Source organism: Vicugna pacos, chromosome 1, assembly GCF_048564905.1.
Source record: "Vicugna pacos chromosome 1, VicPac4, whole genome shotgun sequence".
In the NCBI taxonomy this organism is placed as follows: Eukaryota; Metazoa; Chordata; class Mammalia; order Artiodactyla; family Camelidae; genus Vicugna; species Vicugna pacos.
Window position 1 is genome coordinate 115,379,688 of NC_132987.1, and position 21,585 is coordinate 115,401,272.

The window sequence follows — 21,585 nt, forward strand, 5'->3', positions numbered from 1 at the left end:
GCAACCAGTTCCTCACTGTCACCCACATGATCCAGCTTGATTCCACAACACACTTACTACATAAGTTTCACCATAAGTTCTTTCTTTCTTTCTTTTTCTTTTTCTTTTCTTTTCTTTTCTTTTTTCTTTTTTTTTTGAGAGAGAAATGTGTCTGGTCTGTGATCCGGAGAGATTCCTAATCCAGTGAATTCCAGAGCTCTCCTCCTTCAAATTTTTCACTTTCATCTCCCCACCTTCAGCTCCCCAAGCCTCTAAAACACAACTCTAAGGGAAAAAAAAAAAAAAAAGCTTTGAGCATGAGTTTAGAAAATCTAGGAGAACCAGAAAGAGAAACAGATTCTCAGCATCTTCAGGGACCAGGGAGATGATGGATCTAACCTCTGAGTGCAGAACTCCTAGAATTTGTCATGGAGAGAGGAGAGCCAGTCCCTCATGCATAACAAAGCCCTTCTCTGGTCCAAGCAGATCACCTGGCTCCTCTTGGTTCTATGCTGGGGCTTCTGCAACTTCTCAGAAGGGCCCTGCAGAAATTCGAAGGAGAGGTGTGGCCTCCCATTCTTTCTTCCAGGATTTACCATCCCTGCTTTTGCACGTTTAGGCGGTACAGGGGCATCTTGCAGTTGGGCACCTGTTGAGCTTAACGCTTGACTTCTGGGAAAGTAGGGAAATAGGTGTTTGGGTGTCCGGGTATGTGTTTGGGGGTGATTTTAATGGCTCTAAAACTTGAAGTTGTTCCATAAAACACCCAAGCGGCCAGTAGAATCAGGATCTTTTCACTAAAATCCACAAGGGCCACAGGAACGGCCGTCATTGGCTAGGATTTCAGGCCACCCAAATAAGGGGAAAGGCGGGGGATGCAAACCCCGCCCAAGCCCCCAGGGGATGAAGTTGGCACCTGGGACTTCGGGTCAGCTCGTGGATCGTGGAGCAGGCACTTCAGGGAGTGTAGGAGCTAAGTGGCCCTCCCCAGCCACACGCTGCACCTCCGCGGGTGCATTTCCAGGGAACCAAGGTCAGAATTAGGGTCCAGGTGGTAAGCAGACGCGGAACCAGGGAGAAGCACGAGAAGTGGAGGAAGACCTCAGAGAGCTTAAACTCAGGGTAAGGGCGCCGCGTCTTGGGGCGAGAGGACTTCGCCCCGCGCGACCAGCTCACCGCCCCGGCGCCGCCAGAGCCCGGAGCAGCGGTCCTCTCGGAGGGGGCGCAGTGGTCCCCGGCACCGCGCCCTTCGCCCAGCGCCACCTGCCTCCTCAGCAGCGTCAAGGAAGGATCTCTGGTCAAAGACAGGGCTCTGCGGCCATGGCCGAGGCCGGGGAGCCGGAGAGGGGCGCTCCGGGTCCCCAGAGCCCGGCCGAGGAGCCGGCGCTGCAGGATGAGAGACGGGGCGAGCCGGGGGCCGCCGGCCCGGAGGTGCAGGGGGAGGAGGCGAGCGACGGCGCGGCGGAGGCGCCGAGGGGAGAGGGGGCGGATGCAGCCGCGACCGCCGCGGTGACGGAAGGAGAAGGCCCGGGGCCAGACGGAGGGCGCGCGGGCGAGGTGGCGCCGGGCGCGGGCGGTGACCCGGGGGCCGAGCCGCCGGGCGCCAGGGGAGCGCAAGGCGAGGCCGAGGCGGAGGGAGTCGCCCGGGAGGGAGAGCAGCAGGCGAGCGGCGCGGAGCAGGTGGAAGAGGCGAGCTCAGGGCGCGGCGCGCAGGGCGAGGCCCCCGGGGAGGCTCAGGGGGCGCCGGGGGACACTGCGGCCCCCGAGGCGAAGGGAGAGGCGGAGCGCGGGCCCGAGGAGCCCGGGGCGGTGGGGGACAGCACCGACGCCGAGGGGCCGGCGGGGGACAGCATGGAGGTCGGGGGGCGGGCAGAAGGGGCACACGGGGCCGAGGGTGAGCCCCCGGACGGAGGGGACGGCAGCCCCCAACCCCAGGCCGAGGCGTCCGAGGCCACGGCGGCGGAAAGCGCGGAGTGCAGCCCTGGGGAGCTTGCGGGGGAGCCTCGGGGTGCAGCGACGGGCGCCCCGGAGCAGGCGGGGGCCCAGGAGGGAGCGGAGTCGGAGGAAACGGCCCCCGCGGACGCGAGGGCAAACGCCGGTGAGGACGCGGACCAGGGTGGGGCCCGGGAGGAGACGGAGGAGGCCGAGGGAGAGAGGCGGGAGCCGGGTCCAGAGGGGCCAGGCGAGGAGTCCACTGCCGGGGGCGAGGAGGAGCCCGCCGACCGCAGCGCGGATGCGGAGGTGGCCCCGCCGACGGGGGCGGCGGAGCCCGAGGCCGAGCTGAGCAACCACCTGGCGGAGGAGGGGCGCGCCGAGCGCGGCGAGGAGCCGGCGCGGGTGAACGGCCGCCGGGAGGACGGCGAGGCGTCTGACGAGGGGGCCCCGGGGCAGGAGCACGACATCACCCTCTTCGTGAAGGTAAGTCTCGCTTCCCCCAACTCCCGTGCCTAGTCTTGGTCTTCTCAGATCCTGTCCTAAACGGACACGCGGGATCACACTCTAGGCGTCCTGATTGTCACCAAGCGCTTCTGTCCGCGGGAGGGAGGCGGGGCAGCCTGGTTTCAAAAGGAATGTTACGAGGAAGAATTGAGGGTTTGGAAGCAAAAAGGTTGGGGTGGGAAGTGGGGTCCGGCATCCCACTGTCCTTTGTCCTGAAAATCCTAACTGGCTCTTCTAGTCAGGAGGTTGTTAAAGAACTTAAAAAAAGAAAAAAAAAAAAAGCAACAAACTCTATTGATGTTCAAAGCAATTTCTGCCAAAAGAAATGCTAATACTTGAAGTGAAAAAATGCAAACAGGTAGGTTGTAATGTGAGACAGTATCCTGGACTCAAATCTCAGAGGCCCAGAGCTGGCCAACATTTTCAGCTCCAAAGAGGTTTTCCATTTTGGAAGAATCGATAAGGCAGGTTTGGGAGGAAAATGGAAGTTCATTTCACTACCATAATATTTATTGAACATTTGAACCTTTATTTTGGAAGACTACAAGAAGCTGATGACAAACATCACCTGCTTTTATGTCATATGTTCAGCCTTCAAAGATTCAGAGAACAAAGGTTCTGTTAAAGATTCTGTAGAGACACAAGTGAGGAAGTTCTGAGTTGAAACAAGCATTCCTAGGAGGCATCACAAGTAAGGAACAAGGTCCAGGGGCAGCTCACAGGAGAATCTTTGTTGAGAAAGCCCTTCCCAGAGACCTTTGGCCAGATTGGGAGAGCAGCAGATAATAAGGTCAAGAATGTGCATTGTAAGTTGAATCATAATCCATCCAAAATACTTTCAGGCTTATGGAGGCCAGTTATGGCCTAAACCTCCTTGACAGAAATGTAAGCAAATTTTAATAAGAAACAAAACAAAACAAAAAACCCCCTAAAACCCCAAAGTGATTAACATTAGAATTTCAGGAATTCTTTGGGTGGCAAGAAAGTTTGGGAAGAAAGGGTATGTGTTCCCTCACTAGTGAGAAGATGCCCTTCTGAGCACTTTTGAAGATGCTGAGACAATTTAAGATGATGTATTGGGACATAACCTGAGGGCACAACCCCCAGGAGGCTCACCGGGAGCCGAAAGTCTTCAGGAATTTGGAGGAGGGGGAAATCTGAACACTGTGCTGCTGTGTGTGCCCCACATCTGCTCCTTGGTTTAAGAAATTTCCCCTTTCTCCAGTGGCCTGGCTACAGGATTCTAGCCTCTTGTTACAGCTTGGAAACACAGCTACCTAACTAGTCTCTCTGCACCTATCCTCTGCTCTCTCCAATCTAGTCCCTTCGTAATAGCCAGTGAGCTAGGAAATAAAAGATCGTTTGATTTCCTGGTATTAAACCCTTCAGTTGTTTATTGCAGAATTTCAGATAAATCCACACTCCTTAGCCAGGTCACAAGACTCTGCATGATGTGGTTCTTGTCTCCTTGGAATTGCCTGGGTGCCCCCCGCCTTTGTCACCAGTGGTACCGCTTTGCCAGCGGTATTAAACAAATACCAGTCTTTGAGAGAACCACATTCTTTTCTGCCTTGAGATTTTGCATGTTCTGTACTTGAATCGAGTTTCTTCCCCTTCGTCCCTCTCCCTGTCCCCTGTCTAGTTATCTGCTATGTGTCCAAGATCCAGCATGGCTATCGTCTCCTCTGGGGAGATTTTTCTAGCCTGAATTTGGGTTGGGTGCCCCTCTGTTGAAGCTCCACTCACACATGGCACTGCCCTCTGCGTGCTGCCTCTGGTGTGGAGCACAAGTCGGGGACACAATGGTTTGAGTGGGTGGCTGCCTCTAGGAGGCAGTATATCGTAGTGGTCAATAGCACAGATTTTAGAGCCAGTGGGTCTGGGACCAGATCCTGGCTCTGCTGCTTTCTTGCTGTGTGACATGGGGCAAGTTACTTAACCTTTCTTTGCCTTAGCTGCTTATGTATAAAACGGGAACAATAATAGCACCAACTCCACGAGGTGGTTGAGGGGATTCGGGGTGGAGACTGTATAAAGCACTTAGAACAGTAAGTGACTTGAAGCAAGCCTGGTGTAAGTGTAAATTACTGTTACTCCTGCTCAGCTTTGATGAACTTTGATTGATTCTGCACAGGAATAATCCCTTTCCCATTCCATCCCTGCCATTTTAGTTTAATTTTTTTAGGGCAGATCCTCTAGGCACCCAATTGCCTCCATTCTCCAGGGAAAAGGATGCTATCAAAAGTAGAAGCATGTTGTTTTCTCAGATTCTGCTCTGAGGAGTTTGGGAGGCAAAGGCAAGGGCCACACCGCGGACGGCTTGTCCAGACTCTCTGTCTCTGACGATTGGTTGGGTGCTCAGTTGTTCTCTTCCTTTCCTTAAGGAAACAAACGGATCTCCAAACAGTGAGATTGGTTTTCAAACAACTACTTTATACAGCTCCTGAGGGGCACTTAGAATTGCTCAGGCATCCCACTTTCTTCTTAGTTTTCTAATCAAAAGATCCCAAAGCAAAAATCAAGCAAAAGTCCTATAGACTCTTTTATCTTTTGAGTTTGTAATATTTGATTTAAAAATCCTTAAATTAGTTCAGAATAGGATTTCTTTGCCGGACTTAACCTTTTCGAGGCTCCTTCTTTGGGCTCTATTTTGTCTGGCCTCAGCGTTCCACAGTGAGCATCTGACCTCCTGGTTTTGTAAACATGTCAGGTGTGTCATGGTGGGTTTTCCTTTCTTTTTTAAAAAGTGTTTTCTTTCTTTTGTTTTAAACCTTTTTTTTTTATTGAAGCACAGTCAGTTTACAATGTTGTGTCAGTTTCTGGTGTACAGCATAATGCTCCGGTCATGCATGTGCATACATATATTCCTTTTCATATTCTTTTTCATTGTAGGTTACTACAAGTTGTTGAATATAGTTCCCTGTGCTATAGTGAAGAAGCCTGTTGTTTATCTATTTTACATGTAGTAGTTAGTATCTGCAAATCTGGAACTTCCAATTTATCCCTTCCCACCCTCTTTCCCCCGGTAACCATAACTTTGTTTTCTATGTCTGTGAGACTGTTTCTGTTTTGTAAATAAGTTCATTTTCATATTTTTTTTAGAGTCCACATATAAGTGATATCATATGGCATTTTTCTTTCTCTTTCTGGCTTACTTCACTTAGAATGATAATCTCCAGGTCCATCTATGTTGCTGCAAAGGGCATTATTTCATTTTTTATGGCTGAGTAGTATTCCATTATATATATATATATAGTGGGGTTTCGATGCCATGGCTGGAGTGTAGAACTCACGGAACTATTCTTTACAGAGCGTGCTGCGATGCTGCTCTAGACATTCTCCTAGCCTTCAGGACAGCCTGGTAAAAACTGTTTTACACTAATTAGCTCACACTTTATTTGGGAACTTTTAACTTTTACATTTCTTCCTATTTAAAAAAATAAATATCTAGGTTAAAAATATACCAGAAAATAATGACATAGGATCCAGTAAAATGTAACAATAAAATCTGCTTCTAATTTAAGCCACCTGGTGGTTTATATTCCCCACCTTTGTGAGAACTGTCATTTTATTAATTTGTCATTTTGTTTCATTCTGTACCTATGTAAGAATGTATGCTTAGATGTGAAAGAGCCAGGAACATATAGGACAGGCCACAGGAAGGCCTCCCTGAATTCTTGTATGGGAAATTAACTGCCTATCATTGCTAATTTTTAGTTTTGTTTTCTCCAAGTGTTAATTATTTGTCATCAAATTATAGGGTAACCCTGCAATGTATTTAGTAAGAAAGACTTTTTTCTTCTCTACTCATGAAAATGGAGGATAATGACATAATAACACACCATCATAATGCCAACAAACGGCAGATGAGATGCTAATACTGTAAATAAGGGTGTTAGCGACTGTGGGGATTTAGTCGCTAAGGAAATCTGGCTTACAGGTTCGGTTCTGGCACTCGGAGGAACGGCCTAGCAGGCGGGACCGTCTGAGATAGGATTTCCTGGCAAATTTCACACGACTTTAAGAAACCTTAGGTAGGTGGAGGATATAGCTTAGTGGCAGAGCGAATGCTTGGTATGCACGAGGTCCTGGGTTCAATCCCCAGTGCCTCCATTAAGGGTGGGGGTGGGGTAAAATTAAAAAAAAAAAACAAACCTGAAGGTGACCAGTGAATTATCTTGGGCCGGAGCTTAAGAATTTCTTAAATTATGTTTTGGACTCCATACATTTAACCACTGATACACAGCTACCGCTGAGCTCGAAAACTTACATTTGCCATCACATTTAGATTCTCCATGGAGGTAAAACTGAGGATGGAGCAGAACTTGAGAAACACACGGCCTTTGAGTAAGCATTGTCACCCAGAGATACATCCCCCAAATAAGTAAGCCAGCAAATCCAGCCTCCAGAGCTTTGTCACACCCCGTGGGTCACCATGGGGTGGACGTGGGGCGGGGATCTGTCAGGCCCAGGGTCGGATGGGCTCCTGGGGGATCAGCAGGCTGAAGCGCTCCAAGTATCTTCTGTCGGGAGCCAGCAGGCTGAGACCGCTTCTGTGGGGTCTGGTCTCCCAAGAGCTTGAAGGGGAGATGTTATTTGCGTAACTCAGTGTGGACTATGGATTCAGAAGAGAAATAAGCAAAAAGGCACTTATGCAACTTTGATTTTTCACCCCCAGTGACATTTTTTTATACCAAATAACGCTCCCCGACACTAGATGAGTGCTCTTTGCTTTCCCAACTTTGCCCGCTCAGTGCATCCCCTAGCGTCTTGAATCTGGGAGGTGAAAAAGGACGTCCACTGTCAGTAAACTCACATCTCTTTTAGTACACATGAGGCTGAGTTTACTTTTATGTATTTAAAAACCGTTAGTATCGATTTTTCTATGACCTGGCTTATTATGTCCTTTGCTCATTTTTCAAATTGCCCTTTGGTCTTGTTCTTCCTGATTTTTATATTAAAGAAATTAGATGTCTGTCTGTCACAGGAGTTGTATAAATTTGTATGGGACTCTTTTGACTACTTGGAGTCATTTACCCTTTTAGACTTGGTGATTTCTGGTCATGGATGCTTGGGAAAGCAGAGCACAGGCCGTGCTAGCACTCTTAGAAACTTCAGCTTCATTTCCTGGAATCTTTAAATGCTCTGTTTTACTTTTTATTCTCTTAACTTCTTAAGTCCTGAGGGATTAGGTATTTCAAGTCTTGCCTTCCGCCCTTTCTTTTTAATTAGAAGGCTTACATTTTATCAGGCACACATCCTCTCAGGATCAAACTCTTTCTTGCATTGTTAGAATTCCTGTTCAAAACTAAGTTTAAAGTTTATAGACAGCAGCATTATTTCACACCCACACTGCTCCACCTGAAAATGTAAGATGGATCACTCTGATCGTGGCTTGCCATCGACCGAAATGCATTTGATTCCCACAAATAAAAACCACTGTGGAAAGAAATCATCTGTGATGAAGATCGCTTCATCAAAGTGTTGTTTCAGAGGCTGTGTCTCCTGGTTCTTTTTGGGATCCCATCTGCTGAAAGAATTGACTAAAATGTACAGATGTTGATGACAAATCCTATTGGTAGAGGCCCAGTGAATTGCGGAAGCCTACCTGTAGCTCATGTTTAATGGGAGGGAGGATGGAAATACGCAAATATCCAAAGATAGTTTGGAAAGATAATTTTGAAGCTTCGGAGAGGGTAGCTCTATAGAGAAACAGAGACTGTGCTGATTTACACTTACTCAGTCTGGGAGGGAAAGTCTAGTCTTACATGTGCGTGCCAGAAATCATCAGATTAAAAAAGTTCTCCATTTTTACCAGTTTTATGAATTCTACCCCAACTCACTCTTTCCCCTTCCTTCTGTACTTGGTCATCCACCTGAACGCTGCTTCTTGATATGGGGAGAAGTAAAAGCTGCTTTCCAGCCTTTCAATCTACCAGGTGGTGTTTTGGACCCACTTAGACTACTCACTGTGAATGCTTCTGAGAACCCACCACACAATAGACACTGTGTGTGGGGCGGGGGGATCAGCAGTGACAAGCAGCGAGGAACACAGCCCCTGCCTTTCCGGAACCTTCAGCCTTAGAGAATGATCCAGAAGGAAACACTTACAATGCTGCATGAGGAAGGGGAGCTCAGGGGGTGGCTGGGACACGTGGGAAGAGCAGGATGGCAGGCTGGACAGTGACAGCCAGAAGGAGAGACTTGGCCTCTAGGTCTCCGACAGCGAGGGCCCTGCCCTTCTCCTGTGCTCCCCTCTGTGTGGAAGACTGTGCTGCGCACAGTGGGTGGATGAATGAAGGGGGACAATATACAAGCACGGCTACCATCTCGCGTGGAAAGAACTGGGTGGTCAGTTTTAATGGTATATTTTGCAGAGTGTAAATTTTATAATCCCATAAATTATTTCCATCTAAGCCAGCAATGCCTCAACTGTCAGATTGCATTTACAGACATCAACTTTTGACTGAGCCCCATAATTGAACAACTATTAAAGTACAAGGCATGTCAAAAATCATTTTTTAACCTCTTATTTCTATGGTGGGAGACTATGGTAAGGAAAATAGTTGAAGACCAAAATGGAGGAGTGACACAGGCCACTCAGTGGTGTTCAGCTGGTGAATGGGCTGGGCCCAGGGGTCCAAGACAGCTTCACACACTTGTCTAGTGTCTTGGCAGGATGGCTGCGGGGCTGAGCTCAGCTGGGATTGTCAAATGGAGCACCTGCAGGTCATCCTTCCAGCCTGGTGTCCTCAGGGTGGTCAGTCAACAAGGCAGAAGTTACACAGCCTTTTATACTGAAAACCGCACAGCATCGCCCCCGCCATATTCTACTACTTACCAAGTATCACAAAGGTCAGTCCAGGTTCGGAGGGAGGAGTCAGACCCACTTCCCAGTGAGAGGAAGGTCGAAGAGTTTGCAGCCATAACCCACCATACTCTCTGCTTTCAGGGTGCGCTGAAATGCTCAAATCATTCATGTATAGATCTGTGTCTTTACTAACTTGAACTGGTTTAAGAAAATTTTAGCAGTGCCGAAAGCAATGGAGTTATTTTTTTTTATATTCCGTGATAAGTAGATCAATGTATCAGCAGTACTTATACAGCAAACCTCAATTTCATATGATTCCCGTAGAATTCTCCTAACTCTAGTACACCAGCAAAGAGGGTCTCTCCAGACCTGATCTGGGCTGCTTCATATGCCCTTTTTGCAGTCACCTCTTTGTCATCTCTAAGAGGAAACCATTTATTCTTACAAAGGAGAAGCAATATGTGCTGATTAAGTAGATACTAGACTCAGTGCCCCGTTTTCGTTTTGGAATGTGCAAGTTTAGAGTCACCCTGGAGAAAGCAAGAGTTGGGTCCACTTTTTTAAATCTGGGGGATTCTGCCTTCCGGCCAGTGAGACTGTCCCCTGGTCAGAGTGGCCAGCTGCTGGCAGAGGACACCCGCACACATTCTGCCCAAACTTTATGTTCGCGTTTTTCTAACCTTCCTGGGGGCTAGGATGCAGCTGTCTGGTGGGAAGATGCTCATGCACCCAGCCATCCCCCACGAGACCCCCTGCCCACCTCCAGCCACGGTGAGCTGAGGATGAGGAGTCAGGGCAGGGAGGCCACTGTTCTCTTCCCTGCATGGGGGCACACGAGGGGTTCTGCGGGGCCCTCAGGACAATGGCCACAGGCACGTCCAAGACAGCCAGCACATCTCAGCTGTCCTGTGCTTTAAAGGTTGCCCAGAATAAGGGTGTTGTTGGAGATCCAGAGACACCAGGCTTTCCCTGTGAATGAGGAAGATTGACACTTTTTTGTTGCCTTTGGTGTCAGGGCCTTGGACACGGTGAGTTTGAAGAATCTTGCAAAGACTTTCTCTCTCTCCAAGGCTGTTCCTTTTGTTTGAACTCCATCCAGGCGGGATGCCTTCAACTCTGTTCCCATAAGTGGTCAGACAGGATGAAGTTTGGGGTTGCACTCAGTGGCTTTTTTGGGTCATTTAGCTCTCTGAACAGAGAATTCCATGCTTAGGAACACTCGGAGGTATTGACACGTGAGAGAGGGAGGGGGGCGTTTTTTGTTAATTGCCGTTTTAATGTTTACATTATGACTATTTGCATCTTGAAAAGCAGCGATTAGACTGTCTGTCACTCTCCAGAGAGTGAGGGTTGCTGTAATAAGTACGTGCAGATACACAGCTCTGCTCGCCACTGGACAACATTAGAAAAACAGACAAGAACGATCGCTTTCGGCACTGCCAAAATTTTCTTAAACCAGCTCAAGTTAGTAAAGACACAGATTCACTTGTGTGTGGAATCTGAAGAAAAGGAAAAAAAGAACACGAATGAAATTATTTACAGAACAGAGATAGGCTCACAGACATAGAAAACGGACTTACGGTTACCGGGTTGGGGGCAAAGGTGGGCAGAGATAAATCGCAAGTTCTGGATTTGTAGATGCTAACTGCTAGATGTAAAATAGATAAACAACAAGGTCCTACCGTAGAGCACAGGGAACTACATTCAATACCTTGTAATAACCTATCATGAAAAAGAGTTTGAAAAGGAAAATATATACGTATAACTGAATCACTGTGCTGTATACCAGAAATTAACACAACATTGTAAATCAACCATACTTCAATTGAGAAAAATTTAAAAATAAAAGTTAATAAAAATAAAGACACAAATAAATGATTTGAGCATTTTGGCACCCCCTGAAAGCAGAGGGTATGGTGGGTTATGGCTGCAAACTCTTCGACCTTCCTCTCAGTGGGAAGTGGGTCTGACTCCTCCCTCCGAACCTGGACTGACCTTTGTGATACTTGGTAACCAGTAGAATATGGCGGGGGCGATGCTGTGCGGTTTTCAGTATAAAAGGCTGTGTAACTTCTGCCTTGTTGACTGACCACCCTGAGGACACCAGGCTGGAAGGACGGCCTGCAGGTGCTCCATTTGACAATCCCAGCTGAGCTCAGCCCCGCAGCCATCCTGCCAAGACACTACACAAGTGTGTGAAGCTGTCTTGGACCCCTGGGCCCAGCCCATTCACCAGCTGAGCACCACTGAGTGAGCTTGTCAGTGTCACATGGAGCAGAAGGATCATCTAGTGAAGCCTTTTCCAAACTCCTGATTTACAAAGTCATAAGATAGAATGAAACAGACCATTCAGGCTGCTAAATTTGGGGTGACTTGTTCTCGGGAGACAGGTAACCGGGACACGTGGTTTATGGCTCTTCTAAGCTGGTGAAATCTAGGTGGGCGAGAAGATGGCCAAGGGGAGAGGTGCAGAGTGGGTTAAAGCGGTTCCAAGGGGGAGTGGAGGGGTGCAGTGCAGATGAAAAGAGGGCACGCGACCCCTTCTTCCGTTTGGTGGACCTGTTTTTCCCTTTGGAGTCCGTATAAGAAATGGAATCCTCTCAGTCGTTCAAGAACGTAAACCACCGGTATAGAAAAGCAGGCTGCGTTATTAAGCTGGCTTTCCAGAACAAGATGTTCCTTTGTTGTAATAATTCCTTGTGAGAATTTTACACGGAAATAAGCTTTTCGTTTCTATGGAAAAGCTTCAGTTGGTATCAGGCCATATTATTAAATACGGATTAAAAATAGCCCTGGAGTTTTTAAAGCATAATTCCTATAGGAGGCTAAATGGCGAGTTTCCATTTTGTTCATCCACGTACTTCTTCTGACTTGATTCCACCCAGTGAGACAACAGACATCAGCGTAACTAAGCCGTGGGCCAGAATTTAAAGCTAAGAGCAGTTGGGTTCAGTGATGAAGCTACGTGGGTCACGGGCAGTCAGCCACCTAATCCAGCTAATAATACACTGATTGTTACACGACAGTTAAAAAGAATGAATACTGTACATACTTGGGAACGTATTTTGGATTCGTAGGCTTTTTGAAAAGTTCAGATCTATGTTTCAAAGTTGCAAGATCTAAAATGTATTTCTCAGGATCTAAGTGTAGTGATGGATGAAATTGTCCCTAAGCTCTAAGGTTATGGAGGAGGGAGAAGCATATTTCAAGATAGAGCATAATCCCCTCTGCGGCCTGGACCCGGGACCCTAATGAACACATTTTACCGATAAAGTGCAGACAGTGAGCATAGCTTTCCGCCCCACTGGGAGGAAAATGGCCTGAACCACTGGTTGGGTGTGGAGACAAAGTCCATCTAGAAAATTCTATCAACTGTGCGGGCATTTACTTCTTTAAGAAAAAAATACTCAATTTTTCTTTTTTAAAAATAGGCCTTGCTGCCCTTAGGATACCTTTTTCCTTTACAGACTTCCAGGAAGTGCGATGTGTGATGTTTGTGTCATAGGATGCGCTAGTGTAATGACAATAAACAAAACCAACAAAGATATGAAAACGAGGCCCACGCGGGGGTTCGGTTCTTATTCCTCAAGGAGCCTTACTTCTGGCACCAAGTTTTGTTGATTGTGGCGACCTCGTTGGCTCGTTTGCCCCACTAGAGGGCGGAAGAGGGGAGAGAAGGGAACGCAGGCCCAGCTGGGTGGTTTCCTGACCAGTTGGCATTCCCTGTCCTTGCAGAAAAGTTAAAGAAACCAGGAGGATTTACACTGTAGTCGCACAATGGTACGGCTGGAGCCACTGGCCTTTTTACCTGCAAGCAAACTGGTACAGCCTAACCCTTGGCCGTTACCCTGGGACCATAGTGGGTGGGAGTACGGGAGTCCAGCTTTCTGTTCCCCTGCCCATGGACTTTTCCCTCCCAACCACTCCCCTGCACCCCACATGGCTCCATCCTGCCCTAACCAAGGGGTGGGGATAAGACCAGTGTGGATTCCAACTTCGCTGGCACAGACCGTAGAGGAAGAAGGGAGAAGACACTGTTGGCTGAGAAAAGCTTGGGCAGAGGGTGCCCGGAGAAAGATCATCGGACCCCAGTAAGTGGCATCTCATGACCGTGATTCCCTTCAGTCTCTATGGGAGACTCACAAGTAGAATTCAAGAATTCGAGCTGAGATACCAATTTCTGCTGGCGACCATGTCAGAATCTCCCCAGAGAAAGAAACTTCCTTGCATTTCAGAAATTGTGAAATTAGTTAAGAATTGAGCACACGAGGGACTGGGACTCTCGTCACATTTCTACTGGTTTTTCTCTCTGTCACCCGCTTAAAGGGTTCATATATGCTCATGGAACACTGCTCCGCTAATTTTGTGGTTGATCGAACATTTGTACAAAAGTTATTCCTTTTCCTAAGCTCCATACTTATTTTTTTTTAATTCTCTGATTTTCTTGCTTTTGAAGCTTAAGGCCAACTTTTCCGATGTTACACACAATGTGATTTTATGTACTTCTGCCCCTCCTCTCCCATCCACCATGTGTTCTCTCTCCTCTCCTGGTTCTTCAATGAGAGTCCAGAAATAATTTATACATTTTCAATTGTTATTTTTCTATCACGAGCAAAACATGCACAAGTCAGCTGAGCTGCTGATCTCAAACCGAGATGCGTTAGTAAAGGCGTTACTGTTCAGGTCCCAATTATGTTTGGGACCCAGTTGTTGCAGGGCCCAGGACCCAGGAAGACCAGGCTCTCTTTGGATAGTTTTTCCATGGGGTCTAAAGGGAGTCATAGGTATGGAGACCACGGCGTTCTAGTCTTTCCAGGACTTTCCCCATTTTAAAACTCAGAATCCTAGGTAACAGGGAACCTGAGTCCCAGGCAAATTGGGAAGGTTTCGCCTTCTACAGGGCCTGAAAACTAAATGTAACGTTTTCCGCCAGACCCTAATGAGGGATGGGTGTGAAAAGGGAAGGTGATAAGTCGGAAAATGCATCTCAAGACCACTAGGGGGAGCCAACAACCTCTTGAAGCCGTTAAGTGGCTTGCCGCTTTTAAGTCCTTTTGAGAAGAGAGGTTCTGAAAACCCGGTAAGGAACCAAGATTAGAAAGAAAAAAATGTCATGGGTGGACCCCTCATCCTCTTGAGAGGATGGTCTGTGATTGTGCCCTGTTCGATTTCTGGCCAGATGGCTCCTCACATCAGTCTTACCAAATTGAAACACTGAGGGAAAAAATATAGCCCACGAGTCAAGTAGAAAGCTATGTTCCAGACTTGTCTGCCAGAGGCTGTGGCCCCAGAGGTGATGTGGAGGAGCAAGTGGGCCTCCCCATAATTCGAGCCTAAAAGGTTATTGTGGTTCCCAAGTCTGCGTAGAGGAGCAGTGGTCTTGACTTGGCTCTGGTGGGCTCAGTACAGAGCTTCCTCAGGTGACAGCCATGCTTGGTGTCCATGACCAATCCCTGACAAATGAGGAGAGGCTCATGAGGGAAGTTTCTAGGAATAAGCTAAGGCTGCCTGCTCCAGCGTTTGTCCCTCTATGTGACTGATGTGAACCATAAGAAAAGGTCTGGGACTCCTGTATGGAAATCATCAACTGTATTAGCTTCCTGTTGCTGCTGTAACAAATGACCCCACACTTGGTGGTTTAAAACAACTCACATTTAGTATTTTACAGTTCCATCAGTCAGAAGTTGGACACAGGTCTCACTGGGCTAAAATTAAGGCAGCAGCGGGCCTCCATTTCTTTCTGGAGGCTCTGGGGGAGGATCCACGCTGTGGCCTTTTCCAGATTCTACAGGGCACCTGCATTCCTTGGTTCATGGCCCCCTTCCTCCATCTTCAGTCAAGCCTTCCCTGACCACAGAGGGGAAAGGTCCTCGCTCCTCAGGATATCCGCATGTGATCAGACTGGGCCCACCTGGCAATCCGGGATCGTCTCCCCATCTCAAAGCCATCACCTTGATCCCATCTGCAAAGTCCTCTTTTGCCATGGAAGGTAACGTACTCACAGGTGCTGAGTATTAAGATGTGGACATCTTTGAGGCACCGTGGTTCTGCCTACTTACCAGTAAATAGTCTTCACAAAGAGCTTGTTCTTTCACATTCTGCCCTTGTCACCCCAGGCCATGGCTAGAATGAGTTGTGGTCAAGCATCAACCTACTTGGAAAGTTAATTGGTGGTTATTTTCTTGGCTGCTTCTGAGATTGCCCCATGGTCCTTAACCAGTGCCTTCTCAGGCTCTGAAATGAGAAGGGCAAGTCGAAAACATCCTTTTTCTACAGCAGGCAATGGTCTTGCTTCCTCTCAACATTCTTTGGATGCTCTATAAAAAGCTATTTAGGGCCAAGGTCAGGCATTTGGTTCTACCTGCCTTGAAAAAAATCCCTGACCCAAACTCTTTTGGCCCTGTGACATAGAACATGGTACCCGGGCTGTGAGGAAGGAGATGAGAGCAGATTCGACAGGATCTTTCAAGGAGTACTTTGGCCCCGCCTCTCCTGCTGGAAGAAGGGGTGGGCTGTCCTCACAGCGTTGCAGGGCTCACCAGATTTTGCAGGTGATGCCACCCCTGTGTGGCTGTGTGTGTCTGGGGAGGGGGCGCTCCGCTGTTAATCGGGTAGAAGGACCATTTGTACTCCAAGTGTGCGGATGGGAGATGCGATGTCAAACTCATCGTCACCCTGACTTCTGGCAAAAGTTTCCTAGAGAGGGAACAGAATATGGAGCACACAGCCAGAGGCCCCTTCCACCCAGCCCACTTGGCCACCACCGTTGTCCCCCAGGGCTGTAAAATGTCCCAACCACTATACAGGGCACTTTGTGCTTTCACTTGCTTCTGATACGTGTTCTCTTATTATTCTGGATTCTTGCAAGCCGCCTCCAGTCCTTGCTGAAAGGAGGTGGGGGTAAAACAAACAAGCAGACAACCCCGCTAATGCCCTTTACTCTGAGGAAAGGCTCTGCTGGAGCTGGAGCCTCTCCATTTGCACATGGGCCAGTGTCCAGAGTGGGATGAAGACGATGGACTGTAGCTGACTTCTCAGTTCAAAGCCTGCTGTGTGACCTTGGGCAGGTTACTTGACCTCTCTGTCTTAGTTTTCTCACCTGTAAATGGAGATAGTAATAGTATCTACATCTGATAAGGTTGCTGTCAGGATGTATTGATTTAATATAAGTAGAGTGTTTAGAGCTTTGACTGGTAAAGGGTAAATGCTGTGTGTTAATTGCTACCATCGACATCATCATCATTATTTCACAACATAGCCGTTTGGTTCATAAGGATGTTTGTAAAAGACAGATCTGGAATCTGTGAACTTGTTGAGGTCTTGGGTGAACTCTTTGGAAAAGATGCATCTACTTACGTGTCTTCTTTTTAGAATAAGAGGTAGGAGCTGAGTTCTAATGTGACACTTCCTAATCATCCTGCTCTTTCCACCTTTAAATTCCCCAGAGGAGGCCGACACTCAAGCGTGCCAGGATTTCTCCCAGCTGCTGACTTAGAGGACACCTGGAAGATACTCCCATTTCACTAGGACAGAAATTCTTGCTTTTCTTTTTGATCCAAAGGGTAACATGGAGGCTCAAAGATAAATAGTGGCCTTTGTTGAGATCGAGTTAAGATTTTAGGATGAGCAGTTCGTGGTTTCCAGCCCATTCGTGTGGTGCCCTTTGGTCTGGAGTTTCCGTCACACCCAGAGATGAGCTCTTCTGGGATGGGTTTTTTCTCCTGAACTGTACCACCAATTTTTTTTTAAATTTTCATTATTTTATTTCTGAGATCTCAGTGATATTCTACCCCCTCAACGGATGGTTATGACTGTTAATCTTAATAAATCATTATGCAAATATGTCTTTCTGCATTACAGTAAAAAAAATCAGTTCTTTATTGACGGTACTCAAGTAAGGTAGATAATCTTATAAGAAAAACAAAACAAAACAGAAACAATCTCCAAATCAAGCAAGAATAACAAAAAGAATTTAAGGTTTTCATCCTCTACCTTAAGAGGAAGATGAAGGTACTTAGTCCACCTCCCCTTTTGCTGGTGTTCAGCTCTTGGGCCCCCCTTAGTTTTCTGAACCAAGCACCACTAATGGGACATAGGAAGTTGAAACACATCAAAGTGTGGGCAGATGAGTATCAGCTTCCCTATGTGGGTATGTTTTGATTTCATTTCAATTTACTTATTTTCTCATTTGCCTGGAGTTTCAGAGGCTAACCCTGAGAGTGCAAAAGCTCTTGACTGAAATGCTTAATGACTGTCCAATGGCTACGGTTTAACATGGGCTGGTACCCAACCTCCATGGTGTCTGTGATGAAGGACTTTTTATCTATTAATTGCATTTAAATGTTTTTAGTTTTCATTTTTTTTATTTTAAGCATGTTTTATTGAGGCATAATTAACCTACGTTAGCTTCAGGTGTGCAACATACTGATTCGATATTGGTATGTATTTTGAAATGATCACACCAGTAAGTGTCGTTAACATCCATCACTACACACAGTTCCATTTTTTCTTTCTTGTGGTGAGAACTTTTAAGATCTTAGCAACTTTCAAATATGCGATATAGCATTATTAAGTATAGTTGCCATGCTGTATGTTACTTTCCAATGACTTATTTATTTTGTAACTGAAAGTTTGTACCCTCTGACCCCCTTCACCCATTTTGCCTCCCCACCTCTGGCAACCACCAATAATCTGTTCTCTGCATCTATGAGCTTAGTTTTTTGGTTTATTTTTGTTGATTTCACATATAAGTGAGATCATATATTAGTCTTTTTCTGCCCTCAAAGGCCCTGAAAGCCCACCCATTTTATCACTGATGGCACAATTTCAATCTTTTTAAATAAGTGAATAATAGTCTATTGTGTATCTATACACATTTTCTTTATCCACTCATCCATCATTGGACACTTGGTTGTTTCCATATCTTGGCTATTAAAAATAATGCTGCAATGAATGTGGGGGTGCATATATCTTTTCAAGGTGGTGTTTTTGTGTCTGTCACACCCAGAGATGGGCAATTCTGGGGACATTTGCTACCTGAACTGCACCATCGATTTTAACTTCTTCTCTTTTCTGAAGGTGGCCTGAGAGTCAGGAGGGGAAAGGCTGTTCCTGCATGAGCTGGCTCTGAGTAATTTGGGGAGTTTTTTAGGCTTGTCTTAAATTCCCGCCTTACTCTTTGTTCATCTGTTCTGCCTCCTGGGGAGCTGATATTTCCATCTCCTTAGCATTCAAGAGATCGGCTACCTAACCTGATCATTCAGGTAGGTTAATTCACTGATGTTCTGGTTAAGGAGGAGCAAAGTCTCATTTCTAGGTTACCTATGAGGATGTTAATAATGTTTTTGATCCTCTCAAAAAATGAAGCTCTCAGTGGGGCAGACAATAAGGTGACCAGCCGTCCCAGCTTGCCTGAGACTTAGTGGCCTGATGAGGGGTTTCCATCTTTAAAATCAGCACAGACCCAGGCAAACGAGGTCACCCAGTGATTGTCCTTTTGTGTGGGTGGAGGCATGAGTCCCAGAACAGGCAGGCTGGGGAGAGGACGGGAGCAGGTTAGGTGAGGTCCCCGATGCTCTCTGTAGGGATGAGGCAGGGTTTCCCTGTCTTTAAAGGAACTCCCTGTGTTGAGGAGTTTCCTAGAACCTTAGAGGACAGTGGCCATTTGCTCCACTATGTGAGTTTTCCTGGAGTGACTTACGTGGGCCTGGCTGTGGGCAGTGGAAGATGCCAGGGAGAGAGAAGAAGATGAACCTGTCCCCGGCACAGTGAGGGGACAGTTAATCACCAGCTTACAGAACGCTGACAGGGTCTGCCCTGAAGGAATGTGCCAACAGGAGATAATTAGTAAACGATCTAGTGCTAAACAGGCAAAGCCAACTCCATTGTCAGCGGACTTCAGAAACGGTGGAAGACAGTGCTGCCCAGACAGTCACAGAAAAGGATGTAGAGTTGGAGGAACTTGCTGACCAGACCTGAGGAGGAGTGAGAGAGTAGCAGAGTGGACAAGAGGGACTTCAGGAAGGTGACGTGGGATAATTGAGGACCCAGCATTTGGCCTGAGAAAGGACAGCATTTAAGGGGAGTACGTGGCTTGACTGGCTGGCATGTATTAGAAAGTGGAGAGGAAGGGAGGGAGGAGGGGAGAGAGAAGACGGAAGGGAGAGAGGAAGGGAAGGGGGAGGATCCAGGAGGGGGACGAAAGAAGAGGGGGCTGCAACAGATTACTGAATGTTTCTGTGTGTCTGGCATGGTTCTGTGTGTTTTCTGCAGAACAGCTAATTAATGCTCACCCAGCACTACTGACCTTAAGTTGTGAATGAGCAAGAGCTACACTGGAACTTTAGGTACTTTGCCCTGGTCACACTGCTTGTGAGCAATGCAATTAGAATTTGCACCTGAGTAACATTCCAGCAGCATGAGCTAAGGACACTGGCATTTTATCTGGGTTAAGCTTGTCTAGGATATGGGGAAGATCAGAGGGGCTAGAAATCCCAGGCAAAGAGATCAGCAGTAGGCTGCAGCAGGAATCCAGGTGGGAGGCTCTGCGACCCAGGTGAGAGGGGATTACAAAGGCAGAAATCTGTGCTGGAGGTCAGAAGAAGGGTAGGAGAGTCTGGTTTCCATCTCAAGGACCTGGAAGGAAGCTGGGACTGTAGATTGAATCCAGTTTCCAAGAATAGGAGAGATCTTTCTTTGCCTAATTCTGTTTGGGTCTTTGGGCAACTTACGTGGTCTCTCCGAGCCCCAGTTTCCGCATCTGTAAAATGGGAATAGTAATAGGACATCTTACAGGCATTTGAAAAGATTGAATCCAATCATGTCCATAAATAGTTCACAACTATACTTGAAATCAGAGCAGGTCTTCAAGGAGTGTTTGTTTTTAAAAATCACATTCAAAATTGCTGGTCTGGGAGGACATTTTCTTCACAAAACATTCCTGTTTGACAAGGAAGAGGTGGGCTAGCTTGTCCCCCCCCCCCCCCACCTGGCTGTCATAGTGTGGATCCGAGCACTTCCAGCCTGTTGAATGTCAAGTTCTGATGGGAGGAGGGGATTACCTTCTCTCATTGCTCGGAGCTCACTCTCCCCCAGGTGATGGTGGACACAGCAGTGGCCACCTGCTCGGGCCCCCTTGGTGCCGACTCCAAAAGTCAGAAAGGAGATCAGCCTCTCAGCTTGTACAGGCAGAGGGCTTTGGTGTGATTTTCTTAAAAAGTAAGCAGCTCCCCTGGGCTCATCAGCCCTGCCATCGGTCAGGGGTGGTCAGGGGTGCCCAGCCCCCTAGAAGGTGTTTCCTCTGGACGGTTCCCCGCAAGGTTGATGTAACTCCCAGACACGATGCCAGGCCTGGGCCCTGCCGTTTCTGCCTCCTGGCTGGGGATCTGTTTGCTTTTGCAATTAAGCAAACGACTTCAGTTACTAATTTTCACTTGAAATAGATGGAAGAGGCGTTAGGTTGTGGAAAAGTAAAAAAAAATCATCGCTTCTTTAAGGCTGTACAGTTTGGCATGAAAATGATGCTAATTGAACCTTGTTAAGAAGTCCCCTAAGTTCCCTAATTGTCTGTTCTGAGGTGCCTGGGTCTGCAGGGGTAATGATGATGACGCTGATGATGGTAATGCCAGTAATAGCCGCCTTTACGGGGTGCCCGCGAGACTCGAGCTTCTCTCACGGCGATGCTGCGAGGCGTAGGGATTTTTATCTCCGGTTTTTAATGGAGAAACCGAGACTCGGGGAGAACAAATGAACTGCCCAAGGCCGCTTGATTAAGTAAGTGGTGGGGCCCGAGTTTACCCGGGTTCTCCCTGGCTCCTCACGCCTTCCCCCGACCCTGTTGACTCTGAGAGACCTCCTGGCGTTCAAAATGGAAACGTCAGCGTGTCCGGCAAATGGAAGGAATTGTACACTTTTTTTTTTTTACTTATAGATTATTCAAAATCAGGAAGTCTCAGATTGATTTGAATATTGCATTTTAAGTCAAACTGCTGGTCCCAGAGGCTTGGGGGAGACTTAGCTGCCCAGGTCGTGGGCCCTATGTGCTCTCTCCTCCCGCCTCCCCGCTCCCTCCCCTCCCCCCCCTCTCTCCCCCTCCCCACCTCTCCTCCTTCTCCCTACCCCCTCTCCCTCTAGTCCACCTTCTCTCCTCTTCCCACCAGTTAGAGGTGGTCACTCTCCTTGGGTGATCTCTCAGTAGTGACGATTTCGGAGCTTCTCAAAGGGAAAAGTTCATGGGCATTGCCCCAGAAAAGAAAGAGCAGGGAGGGGCAGTGAGGCATGTTCTGAAGTGGACCAGGCCCCCAGGCACCCGGAGCAATTGGAGTCAGGCCCTTAGTCGTTTTCTGAGTGTTTACTGT

At 47.6% G+C, this 21,585-nt stretch overlaps 1 protein-coding gene and 1 non-coding gene across 3 annotated transcripts in view; both read left to right on the forward strand.

The window, feature by feature from the left end:
* Positions 1-911: 911 nt before the first annotated feature.
* Positions 912-21,585, forward strand: part of CLIC6 (chloride intracellular channel 6) — a 37,486-nt gene continuing 16,812 nt past the window's right edge. For both annotated transcript variants that reach the window (XM_031688329.2, XM_072968881.1), the window contains exon 1: positions 912-2,397. In XM_031688329.2, coding sequence (XP_031544189.2) covers positions 1,300-2,397 — 1,098 coding nt within the window. In that variant the 5' untranslated portion in view covers positions 912-1,299. The remainder of the gene's footprint in view (positions 2,398-21,585) is intronic.
* On the forward strand, positions 6,459-6,531 carry TRNAT-GGU (transfer RNA threonine (anticodon GGU)). Its single transcript has one exon. It is a non-coding gene; the product is annotated as a tRNA-Thr (tRNA).